The sequence below is a fragment of the Papaver somniferum genome, chromosome 3 (assembly GCF_003573695.1).
Source record: "Papaver somniferum cultivar HN1 chromosome 3, ASM357369v1, whole genome shotgun sequence".
Lineage (NCBI taxonomy): Eukaryota > Viridiplantae > Streptophyta > Magnoliopsida > Ranunculales > Papaveraceae > Papaver > Papaver somniferum.
The window spans coordinates 146,732,331-146,745,710 of NC_039360.1; the positions used below are offsets into that span (position 1 = coordinate 146,732,331).

Here is a 13,380-nt window from a genome sequence, read left to right on the forward strand (position 1 = left end):
CGCCTTCTGATCGTAAGCCTAAGGTAGTAGCTAGCCAGATCAAAGGGTGAACTGATCGTCAGTTATTATGTTGTTTCTGACTGACTATTACCCAGGACTACTTTGATAGCGATAGTGTTCCGTCGTTTTATGCAGCTCCCAGTCCCAAGAATTAAAAAGACTAACCAGTGTAATCCTCCCCCCCCCCCCCCCACCACCCCCCACCCCCACACACCCATACGCACGACCATGAGGTCATGAGTCCTATGACTCTTATCTCTCTCTTGACTCTATTATACCACGACTTGAAGTTTAACCGAGTAGTTAAACATATCAGTTCGGAAATCGTAATATTTCCCTTACCACTAATACATTTTTGAGGCTATTTGGTTGTCAAGTTTCGTTGATCTTGTTTGTTTCTGTATTGGTTGTCTTTGCATTGCTTTTGTTGTTTCTGCCTGTTAGCTTGCTTTGGATCAGCTTGCCTTGATGCCTGATACATTTATCTTGCAATTTACACACACAGCACAAGCTGATTTCCTCGCTAGTTATATTACGTTGCATAGTTGCCCCATGTTGTATCCGAGACTTCCATCGTTCACCGAGGTGTTTCCACTTAATTAATTATATGCATACTGAAAAATTTGTAGCGCAAAGTGCTGATAAAGCACAGAAGGTTCCAAGCTCTTTTATTATACATTCATCCACTTCATTTAAATCGTATCAAATATATTTAGCAACACTGCTATCCGGAAATGTTAAATTAGGTCAAATATTGCAGATGACACTTGGTAAATATCGCCACCCAGAGTTTCATTCATATTCAATTTGGAAGTCTGAGAGTTCTGCGTCATACTGAAAGTTGGGTATAGCTTATATCCTTATATTCATTTTCAATTGTAGATTGATCCAGTCTGATCTCACAACCAATTTCCAACACTGCATGCAATATTTAGGGATGTCTGCCTATTCTGTAAGTTTCAATGTAAATGTACCTTTCATCACTGTGGTGATGATAGGGTTTTGATGGAAGATGAACACTGTTGAAGCATGAGCCCGTAATATTCATATGTCTAACTCGTTTTGGAGGAGCCAAGAAGAAAGACTCTGCAAGAGACATAACATAGGACCGGAACTGACCTAACACCGGATGTCCAATTATTGTTTGTTAGTTGATGCTGCGGATACATGAGATATACTGTACTTTACACGTTATTTACACATTGCAAGCTCTCTATGTAATCATTATCGTATTCCCTTCTGTCAATTAATAATATTATTACTCCTTAGATTATACAAAATCAGTTTAGAGTATTATAGACTACTACTACTAGCCAGCTAGGGTCGTGCGAATTCGTGCCGTGAAACCATCTTTCTCCATTTAAAGGGTGAGAGAGATAATTCAGTCAGTCAGTCAGTCATGATCTTTGACTGTGAGATATTCATAGGGGAATGTGTGTCTCATTACAGAATATTGTAAATCCCCAAAACTTTCTTTTGGGTTTAATTTTGAATTCCCAAAGCTCTGTCTCTCGACTAGATCAGACCCCCCTCAAATATTGTCTGATTCTGTTGTGCTTTATAAAGGGAGGAATGAAGGAATGAACCGCTTTCTCGATTTTCTTTTAGAAATAAATGACAGTACTATGCCAATATCACTCTATCTAGCTCATCAACTAACAAATCAGTTATGTTTTTGACTCAACTTAATTAAACTAACATATACCTAATAACTAATCAACTCATTGTCACATCGACTTCACTTCACATACTGATCCGTCCACTCAAACTGGATGCTATAGCTATATGGTTTTTGTGTCATCAAAACTATACGTTGTAAGAAAGCACATTATGCATTTCTTCATCGACAAGGTTTCATTTTTCTCCACCTTTAAGCAAACTCTTACGTATCTCAGTCGAGTCACCACATTGATATACATATATATTTGGCAAAACAAAAAAAAAGACTACTCAAAAATACTACTTATTTCCTTCACTATTTTGCTACATGGGTGAAACTAGGATCATGCGCATGATTCAGATTGTGGTATAGAGTGTTGATTTGTAACTCATCGCAATTCAGTGAAGATAAACTCAAAGACAAGCAAATAAAGAAGAAGAAGAAATAACCAAGTTCTAACTTTTATTCTTAATGATTTTACTTGTTGTAAAGACCCAAAAGAATTCTCTAAAAATGAAAAATTAGTAAAAATAAAAAGGTAAACTTTTTAATGATTATAATCGGTTCACTGTCATTAAATCATGAGGATAATTATGCAGTCTTATCGAATTTGATTTTTCATATGAAAAAAAGAGGAAAATAAAGCTAGTTTTCAGAAGGTTATATTTGTCAATGAAGACATAAAAATTTTCAAATGTTTCTTTCAAACAAGGAAAACCACTTTAAAGACCCAAAACCACTTTTAATTAAAAATACCATACGGTTTTTTCATTCTTTTATTAATTTCCATGTATATTAAAGGCTTCAATCCCTCTTCTCAAACCTTCTATTCTTTTACACCCAACAAACTGTCAAACAAAAACCATCATCCCAACTCTTAAACTTACAAAGCCAAGTCTTGTTTCCACATCTCTACTCTCTCTCTCTGTATACAAAAACATAACACAACACAACAAAAGAAAAAAACCCTACTTTCTTCCTTTCTTTGCTTTGCTTTGATTTGCTTTCAGTCTTCCTTTGGCTTTTCTCACTTACCTATCTTTGCTTTCTTGATTTTGGATTATTGTTGTTACATTATCCAAAAAGAAGGAAAGAAAGAAAGATGATTCAAGAGCTATTGGGAGGAGTTTCTGGTGTACTTGGTGGAGAAAGAAAAGTTCCCATTAACTGTGGAATTAGGGTTTTAGAAGGATCACCAGCTTATTCTCCTCATCCTTCTAATACTACCAACACCAATATTATTACTAATTCTGCAACTACTACTACTGCTAGTAACAACACCACAACTAACACAAATACGAGTACTACCACTACTACAACTTCTTCAGATCAACAAAATTTGAGGTGCCCTAGATGTGATTCTGCAAATACTAAGTTTTGTTACTACAACAACTATAATCTTACTCAACCTCGTCATTTCTGTAAGACGTGCCGGCGTTACTGGACGAAAGGCGGTGCTCTTCGTAACGTCCCAATCGGCGGTGGTTGTCGTAAAAACAAGGGTTCTATTGTGTCATCCAATTCCATAAAAACAAATAGCAACGGGAAGATCAGAACGGCGTCGCCGGATATCGTTAAGTCGAGCCTTGGTTTTGGGTATGATCAGGAGCTAACACCTTCTTCTCATAATCAAATTATTTGGCCTTCACAACAACCACAGTCATCTCAACTGTTGGCTTTGCTGAAAGCTAATACCCCAAACCCTAACCCTAATAGAAACCCTAATTCTATCAAGGAGGAAGGAAATATGATTGGATCGCATATGATGTCGGATTCATCTGTAACGTCGATGGGTTCACTAAACGGACGGTCGTTGAGTTTAGATCCGATGGCAAATAATGCTCCTTTTAGTTTGTGCAGTTCGTTCTGGAGAAACAATAGCCAACAGCAAGCACAGCAACAGCAACAACAAGGTTTCTTGGTAGGTGAAGTTCAAAACACAGGTATTCAAGAGCTTTATCAAAGGCTTAGATCTTCAGCAAATTATTACTCATCCGATAATTCATCAGCGTCGGTACTAAACAGCGTAGCTACTACAGCATCCACCAATTCATCTTCCATGTTCGAACCAGCGGCTACTGTAATTGCAGGGGGAGAATTGAGTTACAGCTGGAATAATCCATCCTTTAATTGGTCCAACTTATCCACAACCAATGGTGCATTTCCTTAAGTTATAAATCTCACTCTATCTCTCTCTAATATCTATCTAGATATCTTGTAAGTTTTTAATGGTTGTTTTTAATTAATGGCTATTTGGGGTGTGGCATATGGATATGTTTTAGTGTTAGTTGTTTAGTTTTAATGGTTATCTTGGGTGTGGTATATGGATGTCTGTAGTATGAGTTGTCTCGTCTTTTTTCCTTCCGTTTTTCATTTTTTTTTCTTGGATTTTTTTGATCTAGCTAGGTTTTTTTTTTCTTTTTCTTTTTTGTTTAAATGGTGTGTTAGCTTGTAATCAAGAGGTTGTATCAAGGACTAATCAATGGAAAGGAAATAGAAAAATGGGGATTTGGGTATACTTCTTGATCCAGAACTCGTTCTTGTGTGCTCATTACTCAGTAGTCAGTATCACATGAGTATGTATGTATATCAGGGTGCATTCCTTCTGTTTAATTAATGTCTATCGAATTATCACTACTAGATTCAATGGAATCTCTGATCATCTGTAGTTGATCATTCGTTCATGTTCTATGTGTTTGTCTACTAGCTAGCTAGGTTTCTTTTAGTTCCATAAAAGTGGTGGTGGTGATGGTGGTGGGTAAGTACAGCGAACTGTACACGGGAGATTCCTTTTCTTAGTTTATATGTTTAGAGGAGAAAAGCGATGAATGTACGTCGAGAGATAAAGTAGAAACTTTGAGAGAGATGGGGAAATAAAAAACATGGTAAACAGATTCGATTCTTGCAGGTTTAAAGGGGGTTCCTCCACTAGTCTGGAAAGTAGTAAAAACCCTAATCTTTGATAACTGTGTCTGATAGTCTTTGCCTGCTCCTTTTCATTGGAACTCACACATTTGTTCTCTTTCTTCATCACTAGTACTACTAGTAATACTGAAAAACATACATTGAAATAGATTCTTTGATTTTGGATTATATCGAAATGTTTAATATGTATATATATTTGCATTAATCTATCCATCACTCTAGCTAGCTTCACTAGCTACGTAAGTTATCCGTATGATACTTATGCCACTAAGTACATTCGTAGTCCGAGTCGTGTCCTGTCCAATATGACGACCATCTGTGTGATATAGTAGCCTAACCAGAATCATCACGACAATATATCTGCCAGATTAATCATAATTCATCAATTACACGTGTTTTACTGGTTTTCTTTTGGAATGTAAAACTCGGTTGTTTGGAAAGGTACTGTCAGCACTTGTTTAACTCCTCGTATAATTGAAATTTTAGACACTGTTAGCATATTCGAATATTTGAACTTCTTTGAACTTCATTGATGAACAAAAGCGTAAATAATAGAAATTTGATACTCCCTCCGTACCACATATATAGGCGGATAGTTAAAATTTTTTAGACTAAGAATTCTTTGTTGATTCCATAAATATCCATGGTTTTTTCTATTTTATCCTTTATTATACTCCCTATGTTAGAGACACAAACTCAATTGTGACATAACCAAGCAACATAAATAGGGGTAAAATGATTAAAAGCCATCTTGAAATTGTCACTCCGCCTATCTAGTGGTACAAGGAAAATGCAATATTCCGCCTATAGGCTAACATATTTATGTTGCTTGGTTATCCTCACAATTGAGTTTATGGTTAAAAGGCCTTCAAAAAGGCTAATAGTCCCCCTCAACTGTTGGTGCAAGCCAAGCAGGAGGCACTAACCAGTACAAAGAGGTTTTCTTACGTTTTGCCCATTGAGCTAACTCATGAGCAACAAAATTACAGATTCTAGGTTGAAAACTAAAAATACAAGCAGACAGCTTAGAAGAGAACAACTTAATGTCTTTGAATATGGCATCTGTCCTAGGATCACCATCAAAAAAACCAGAAGAAAATTGCTCCACCAAATTTTTAGCATCACTTTCTATTATTATATGAGTCATCTTCTGTTCCACTGCTTTCTTAAGAATTCCCCAGATAGCTCTGGCTTCCGCTTCTTCTGCAGATGAAACTTCAAACTCCATAGCAGCACAGAAAGAGGCTTTGCTAGAGAAGTGTCTCATCACATAACCTGCACCATTATCTCCAGAAATGTCATCAAAGGCTCCATCTGTATTACATTTGATCCAACCAAACAAAGGGGGCATCCATTTGTGACATAGGGCATTAGGGGTAGTAGGAGTAGCTACAAAAGAAGTTTTCCTAGTGAGAAGCATAGCTCTAGCTCTTTCTAAGACAGAAGTATGATTTTCTGACACATTTTGAAAAACCAAATTGTTTCTACTAGTCCAAAGAGACCACATGATGACCACAAATTTTTTTTGAGAGTCATCAGGCAATCTAGAGTTTTGGTCCAGAAGCCAGAACATGAGCTACTGATGAGATTTTTTTTGAGAAAAGAAAGAAGTGTTTATGCAAAAACTAGACAAAAACCAGACCTTAGAAGCAAAAGGGCACAGAACCAGAGTATGCATTATGTTTTCATGAGGATCCTTGCACCTAGGGCAATCAACAGAATGCATGGGCATTCTGTGTGGAGGACAGTTCTAGCAGGTAAGGCATTTTTCGCAGCTTTCCAAAGGAATAATTGAATTTTGTAAGGAACTCTAATTTTCCAAATATGCAACCAAAGAGTTTTACAGGGAGAGGGTTTAATGCCTCTGAGTCCCAGATAAGCAGATTTTGAAGAAAAATTGTCATTCTTTGAAAGATCCCAAACCCTCATATCAGGAGCGCTAAGCTGGCTTAAGGGAATAGTGACAATCTTCTTAACAGAAGCATCATCAAAATGAGTAGTGAGTCTAGAAACATTCCAGGTTCTAGTATTATCATCAATGAAATAGTCGACTTTAATACTAGGGTCAGGAGGGGTAAGAGGTTTGGGGGTTGCAGAGCCCAGAGATGGAATCCATTTATCGCACCAAGGGTCAATGAACTTCCCATCACCAACAATCCAAAAAATAAAAGGTTTTGTCAGCTCCTTAATAGCATGTAAGCATTTCCATGTCTAGGAACATTTATCAGGACACTTAGCATTCAGAAAATCTGTTCTAGGGAAATATCTAGCTTTTAAGATCTTGCTTAACATGCAATCAGGATTTTCAACAATTTTCCAGACATTCCCAGCTGACATAGCAAGATTGTTTATTTCAGCTTTTCTGAATCCCAAACCACCTTAAGCTTTAGGGGAGCAAAGGATATCCCAACCCAAAAGGTGAAGTTTTATATCTTTTGGGTCCAGAGTCTCTCCCCACCAAAATTTGCAGAGGTGAGCATCCATCTGTTTGCAAAGATGTTCTGGGATTAAGAAAGCCCCCATCTGAAATAAAGGAATGGCTTGACCAATATGTTTAACCAAAGTAGTTCTAGCAGCCTGAGAAAGGAGCTTATAAAGCCAGACAGTGATTCTGGCATCCACAACTTGGAGAATACCCATATGGGTTTGGATTTTAGAAGCTTTAAAAACAGTAGGAATACCAAGATATTTTTCTCCTAAATCTCTGCTTTGAATCTCCAGAATGTTAGCCAAAATGGTTTTCCTATGTTCAGGGAATCTTCTACTGAATAAAATACCAGACTTATCAAAATTAATTTCTTGCCCAGAAGCTAGGCAGTACTTCTGAAGGTAGTTTTTTATAGCAGTGAAATTTTCTGTGGTAGCAGAAGCGAACAAAAGAGAGTCATCAGCAAAAAGCAAATGGGTCATCTCAGGGGCATTTTTACAAACTTTAATACCCCTCAGGGTACCATTTCTTTGAAGATTATCTATATAAGAAGAGAGCCTCAGCACAGATAATATAGAGGTAAGGGGATAGGGGATCCCCTTGCCTTAGACCTCTTTCAGGTTGAAAAAACCCGTAGGGCTACCATTTAAAAGAACAAAATAGGAGATAGTAGAGACACATTGATTTATGAGTTTTATCCAATTTTCAGCTAAACCCATTTTTCTCAAAACTTTTTCAAGAAAAGACCACTCCAATTTATCATAAGCTTTAGACATGTCAAGTTTGATAGCAGTATTACCCTCAACTTTATCATTATATGATTAACAGAATATATGACTTCATTTGCTAGAAGAATATTATCAGAAATACTCCTCTTAGGAATGAAGGCACTTTGATTTTGGGATATGATATTGTTCATAAAAGGTTTTAGCCTGTTAGCTAGAGTTTAGAAAGGATTTTGTAAATGAAGTTACATAGTCCTATGGGTCTGTATTGACTGACCAACTCTGCTAAAGGGACTTTAGGGATAAGAGCAATATTGGTATGATTGAAGACTTTTGCAATATTCCCTGTTCTAAAGCAGGTTTGGGTTATATCAACAACTGCTTCTCCAACAATGTCCCAATTTTTTGGTAGAATAAGCCTGTGAAACCAGCTGGTCCAGGGGCTTTTTTACCTCCCATTTGGAAGACAACATTTTTTATTTCCTCAGCAGTAAGGGGTAGATTAAGGATATCATTATCCTCATCAGAAAATTTAACAGACAGATCATTCAAAAATTCATCCTGAAATTGATGTGGCTGAGAAAAGTAAAGATTTTTGAAGTAATCTATGAAAGAATTTCCAATACTATCCCTATCAGTTAGAATAATATTAGAGGAATCCTTGATCCAACTGATAGCATTTCTCTTTCTCCTGAAGAGAGTGAATCTATGAAAGTAGGGTGTGTTTCTGTCCCCTTCCAAAAGTCATACCTCTCTAAACTTATATTTCCAATAGAGTTCCTGTAGAGTGTAAAAATATTCTAATCTGGCTTTAAGTCTAGCAGTAGTAGTAGTATCAGTAGGATCAGAAATATGTAAATCTAACAATTATTTCCTAATGGCAGATATATCAGTTTCAATATTACCAAAGGAAGATTTTTTCCAATCTCTAAGGCCTTTTTTAGTACTAAGAAGCTTAGCTCTTAATTTATAGGCTGGAGATCCTATAACATTAACAGACCAAGAATTTGCTATAATGTCTCTGCAGGTGGGATCCTCAATCCACGTAGCCATGAAATGAAAAGGTCTCGGCATGCAAATATCTTCATAATTAAATCCTATATGCATGAGGAAATGATCAGAAGAGTCCCTAGGGAGATTATTTACACAGAATTTAGGACAAAGATCTTCAGCAATTTGGTTTAAAAAACACCTATCAAGCCTTTCAAGAATTAAATCAGGACCTTGTTGCATATTGGACCAAGTGAATCTTGGACCAGAGAAACCAGGATCATGCAGGTTGAAAATAGAACAGAAATTTCTAAGATGTTCAAAATCAGAATCATTCACTTCAAGGCCACCATTTTTATCTTCTGTTCCTAAAAGGGTGTTAAAATCACCAATGACGAAAACATGCTCATCTATGGGAGCGTTAGTTTGTTGGCATCGTTGTTCCCAGAAGGAAGGTCTTAGAGTGTTATTAGGTTCTCCATAAAAAAAAAGTGAATTTGACAAGTTTTTGAATGAATAGTGTCAATTGAAGTAACATAGATGCCCCTCAAGCTGGAAAAGATAACGTTCAGGTGAATTTACTTTTTCCAAGCCAAAACCAGACCACCACTTCTACCAACACTGGGGACATTGAAGGTGCAGGGAAAGCCCATATTTTTAAGTTTTCTAGCCACCTTATCTTTACCCATTTTAGTCTCAGAGAGGAAGATAATATCCGGGTTAGCATTCCTACACAACAGACTAAGCTCTTTATTTGCAGACTTTTTTCCAAAACCTCTAATGTTCCAAGCCACTACATTTATGTTATTGACGGGGGACTGATTCAAAGTAGAATTGAAATTATCAAGAGAAGGAGATGGGGGTTTTGGGTTTACCTGAGTGGTAGAGTCATATCCACCACCAAGAGAAGCACTGGTATCACCACCACTTTGAGAAGCACTTTGGGAGGAATTGAGACTAGAACTGGCAGCATTAAGAGGGGAATTGTTACGGACATCATTGTTGCCTGAGGAATTGTCAGCAGGTACGTTGTAGCATCCAAAAGAATTGAAGATTGGTTGGGTGTTGAGGGAGCATGTAGAAAGGTCAATAGCTGGTAGTTCTCCCAAATTGGTGATTGGAGTACACAATTGAGCATAATCAGGTTCGGTAGAGGTTTGATCTTCAGGGATAACCACTAGGCTGACCAAACTAGAGTTAGCTCTAGTTCGTTTCCGTAAATCATCCCTGGGATTAATCTTTCTTTTGAGGTTTGATAGAGCATCTTGTTCTGTAGAATTGAATGTTCCTCTAGTGATGATTGAGCTGGGATTTGAGATAGCAGCAGTTTTGAATCTCCTAGAAGAGTTTGTAGTACGAATAGGTCCACTAGGGGTAGACTCAGAACCAGAAATAGAGGCAACTACAGTAACATTTTGAGTAGTAACTTGCTTGAGAACAATTGGCAGACCATTATCAAACTAGATTGAGTGTTTCTGAATAGGACCAACATCAAAGATCTTCAGAGTAGTGGATCTATTTATAAAGGGGCCCATTTGAAAATTGTTGGATATGCTCTTTTGAGTAGTATTTTCCATTCTTTGGTCAAATGCTGCCGCTTTTCCTTTATTACACACTTCGATTGTCGTCGTTTCAATTTGTGATTCTGGTACTACCTTAGACTGTAGCATGTTGGTATCAGGGACGGTAGCAGAGGAAGGGTTAGCTTGCTTGATTACAGTAGGCATCATTAACTTTGAGACAGCCGGAAGAGTATAGTTACTGCAACGAGCATCAATTTCTTTGATCTTTTTCTGCTTTAGCTTCCAAGCAGGGCAGTTTTGATCTTTATGATCAAGGATGCGACAGGAGGTGCAGAAGTACCTTGGAACTTTGATGTGTCTACATTCAATTAAGAAAGGTTCACTCCTACCGCTTGTGAAGAGAGGAATGCATGTTGGTAAGGCTTTTTGAACTGGGATTCTAATGCAGACTTTGACATTCTTCTTAAGAGGATATTTACCAAAGGGGTTTTGAGCTTCAATGAGTTCCCTCATACTGAGAGTGAGTATCTTAAGATCCTCAAATTCTGTGCATTCATTGGGGATGTTGCATAAAATGAACCACATGATTTCTTCATCGAATAAGAGTTGATGGTTTGGAGGCCAGCCTTCATCAGGTACCACTTCTAACACCATTAGATAGCCACAGACAAACCAAGGTTTTTGAGAATTGATTCTGTTAAAATCCTCTTCAGATAAGTAACGGATGAGAACTTTGTTTCGCTGAACATTGAAGGTAGTTATGGTCGGGTGTTGAGCTAAATGCCAGTTGTTACAGATATAGAATCTGATAGAGGAGGTTGGGATCAAGGTTTCACAACAAGCATAGCCCACCATACACCATTTCCAATTGGTATCAGCTTCAGCTAAAACAACTTTTTTATCAATGAAGACTGGTTTTGTGAGAGAGGATGGTAGATTCAGTTTCTCGGTCATTTGGGTAGACAAAGTTTGAATCTCTTGGTTCAAGTTTTGGGTGTTTACTGAGGAGTATGATATTTCCATCATATAATAGAGATGGATATATAAGAAAGTAGGTTGATGGAGATCAGATTTCCAAGTAGCTAATATAAAATGCAGGTGTAGAGAAAAGAATCTCTGGTTGATACTGTTTTGATATTGGTTACAGACAATATGTAGGAAGGAGAGACAGGAGGGATTTGTTTGTATCTGAATTTGAACCTTAAAAAAGGAATGAGAAAGTTGTTGACTCTGGGCTATGCAATTTTCAGGAGAAAATTGGTGTAAGGTAGTTGTAGATGTGCTGCAAAGTTTTCTTTGGGGAAGAGAGTTAACATATGGAATGTCATTTTCATAACCATACTTTATGGGCATTTTTCGATTTGAAGTGCTCACGTGAGTATTCGATTTCGATTTGAAGTGCTCATGTATGGACAAATCCAATAAAACCTTGTTGGATTTTCTGAACTAGGTTGGATTGGATATGCATGACATGGACAGAGGTTGTTGGATATTTATTAGATTTTTCATTTCTTGGGTTGACGTTTATGTGATGATGTAAACTTCCAAAAGTAATAATGGTAGGAAAGTGGAGGGAAAATTTGTGTTGGGATGGATGGTTCTGATATAGTTGTAAAGGGTTCATTGAGTGTTTTGGTTCGGTAGTAGAGCTAGTAGCGCAGCTGCCTAACATGCCCCAGGATGCAATGGTTCCTCCCAACTGATGTTGCCTTCTTCTAGTCTGCATAAAACATAAAATTTTAATTAGACCCCAAAGAGGAATTTCTAAGTTTGGTAACCCACCAAACCCTCCCTTAATGGCAGTTCCAAAAGGAGTAAAGACACTAATAAATATTAGGTGTTGAAAATAGGTCTTGATAGGGCAATGATGTTTATTAGGGTGAAGGGGGTACGCATGGCTTTGAATGGGCGTGGTAAACAAAGAGACATGACGGTTAACTAAGCGCCATAAATGGAATTAATAGACACAAATGGGTACTTAAAGGTGGGATTAGCAGAGAAGTTTTTATTTTCAAAGTAGTTTTTTACAGAAGAGGAAAGGTTTAGATTAAATCGGTTAATTTGAGAGGATGGCTGATTTTTCTGGCCAAAATTCACCAAGCTCCGATGGTAATCTTCCGGTTGCACCACCAGAGGCACCTGAGTATTCACAAGCCAAATCACTTCTCCCATCTTTGAGTTTGAGTGATTTACAGAGATTGAGAGATGAAACTCAGGCTGAGATTGATCGTCGTATTCAAGAGCAAATACGTCAAAGAGAAGAAGAAGAAGCTGCTCGTAATCGAAGAGAGCGAAGAATTGAGACTCTCTACGCTGCATGGCTACCAAAATTCTTAGAAAGGCAAGATAGAAAATAATGGGCAGAGAAACATGCCAAAACCCCAAGGTATGGAAGTGCAACTGAGAGTGATTCCGAGGCTTCTGACGGGTTTGAGTATGATGTAGAGGAGGTGAACACCAGTGACCTTGAATCTGACGCTGCAGAGGATAAACACAAGATGGAAGCTTATCATGATAGGAAGTTGAAGAACCAATTCGAGTATGAACTTGCCAATCCCAAACTATTTGCACGCACCATGAGTGAGGGTGAGCCAAGCAGGATAAAGGTAAGCAGACATATTGCGATGTTAGATGGTGAGGAAACTGAGGATGACGGAGAAGGAGAATATGAGGACCATGAAGAATCATCGTCTTCCAGTGGAACTTCACCTGCTCCATCTTACAGTGATGATGGTGAGCGTTATAAAGAAGAAGGATGGGATACTGATAAACATGATTGGTGGTAATCTCTTCAGAATTACCAGGATTGGCCAGAGTTTCAGGCTGTGCATAAAGCTTGAAAATGATTAGCAAGTTTTTGATAAAACGGATATCCTGGTAATTCTTCTTTGTTTCATCCTTTTTGAATTTGCTGCTGGTGATGGTAAACATTTTCTGTTTTTGTTGTGAACTTTGATTGGCTTTGTTTCTAGTTTTTTTGTGTTGATGGAGGATATATGTGTTGATGTTAAGGGGGGTTTTTCTTTTGTGGATGTATAGATGGACATGTTGAAGATATTTTGGTTGATGTTAGGGGAACTTGTAATGAATAGGGTTTGAATGTTAGTTTCCTGATATTTAAAGTTGAAA

The 13,380-nt window shown here is 37.6% G+C and overlaps 2 protein-coding genes across 2 annotated transcripts; one reads left to right on the top strand and one right to left on the bottom strand.

The window, feature by feature from the left end:
- Positions 1 to 2,498: 2,498 nt before the first annotated feature.
- Positions 2,499 to 4,190, top strand: LOC113357638 (dof zinc finger protein DOF3.7-like). The gene has a single exon (XM_026601079.1). The coding sequence runs from the start codon at positions 2,763 to 2,765 to the stop codon at positions 3,828 to 3,830; it is 1,068 nt and encodes a 355-aa protein (XP_026456864.1). The 5' UTR covers positions 2,499 to 2,762; the 3' UTR covers positions 3,831 to 4,190.
- Positions 4,191 to 5,462: 1,272 nt separating this feature from the next.
- On the bottom strand, positions 5,463 to 6,092 carry LOC113360080. The gene has a single exon (XM_026603629.1). It carries the CDS (start codon positions 6,090 to 6,092, stop codon positions 5,463 to 5,465), a length of 630 nt encoding a protein of 209 aa, XP_026459414.1.
- Between the last annotated feature and the right edge of the window lie 7,288 nt (positions 6,093 to 13,380).

Coding starts and splice junctions, on each gene's coding strand:
- LOC113357638 (XM_026601079.1), top strand. CDS start 2,763: ATGATTCAAGAGCTATTGGGAGGAGTTTCTGGTGTACTTGGTGGAGAA.
- LOC113360080 (XM_026603629.1), bottom strand. CDS start 6,092: ATGTGGTCTCTTTGGACTAGTAGAAACAATTTGGTTTTTCAAAATGTG.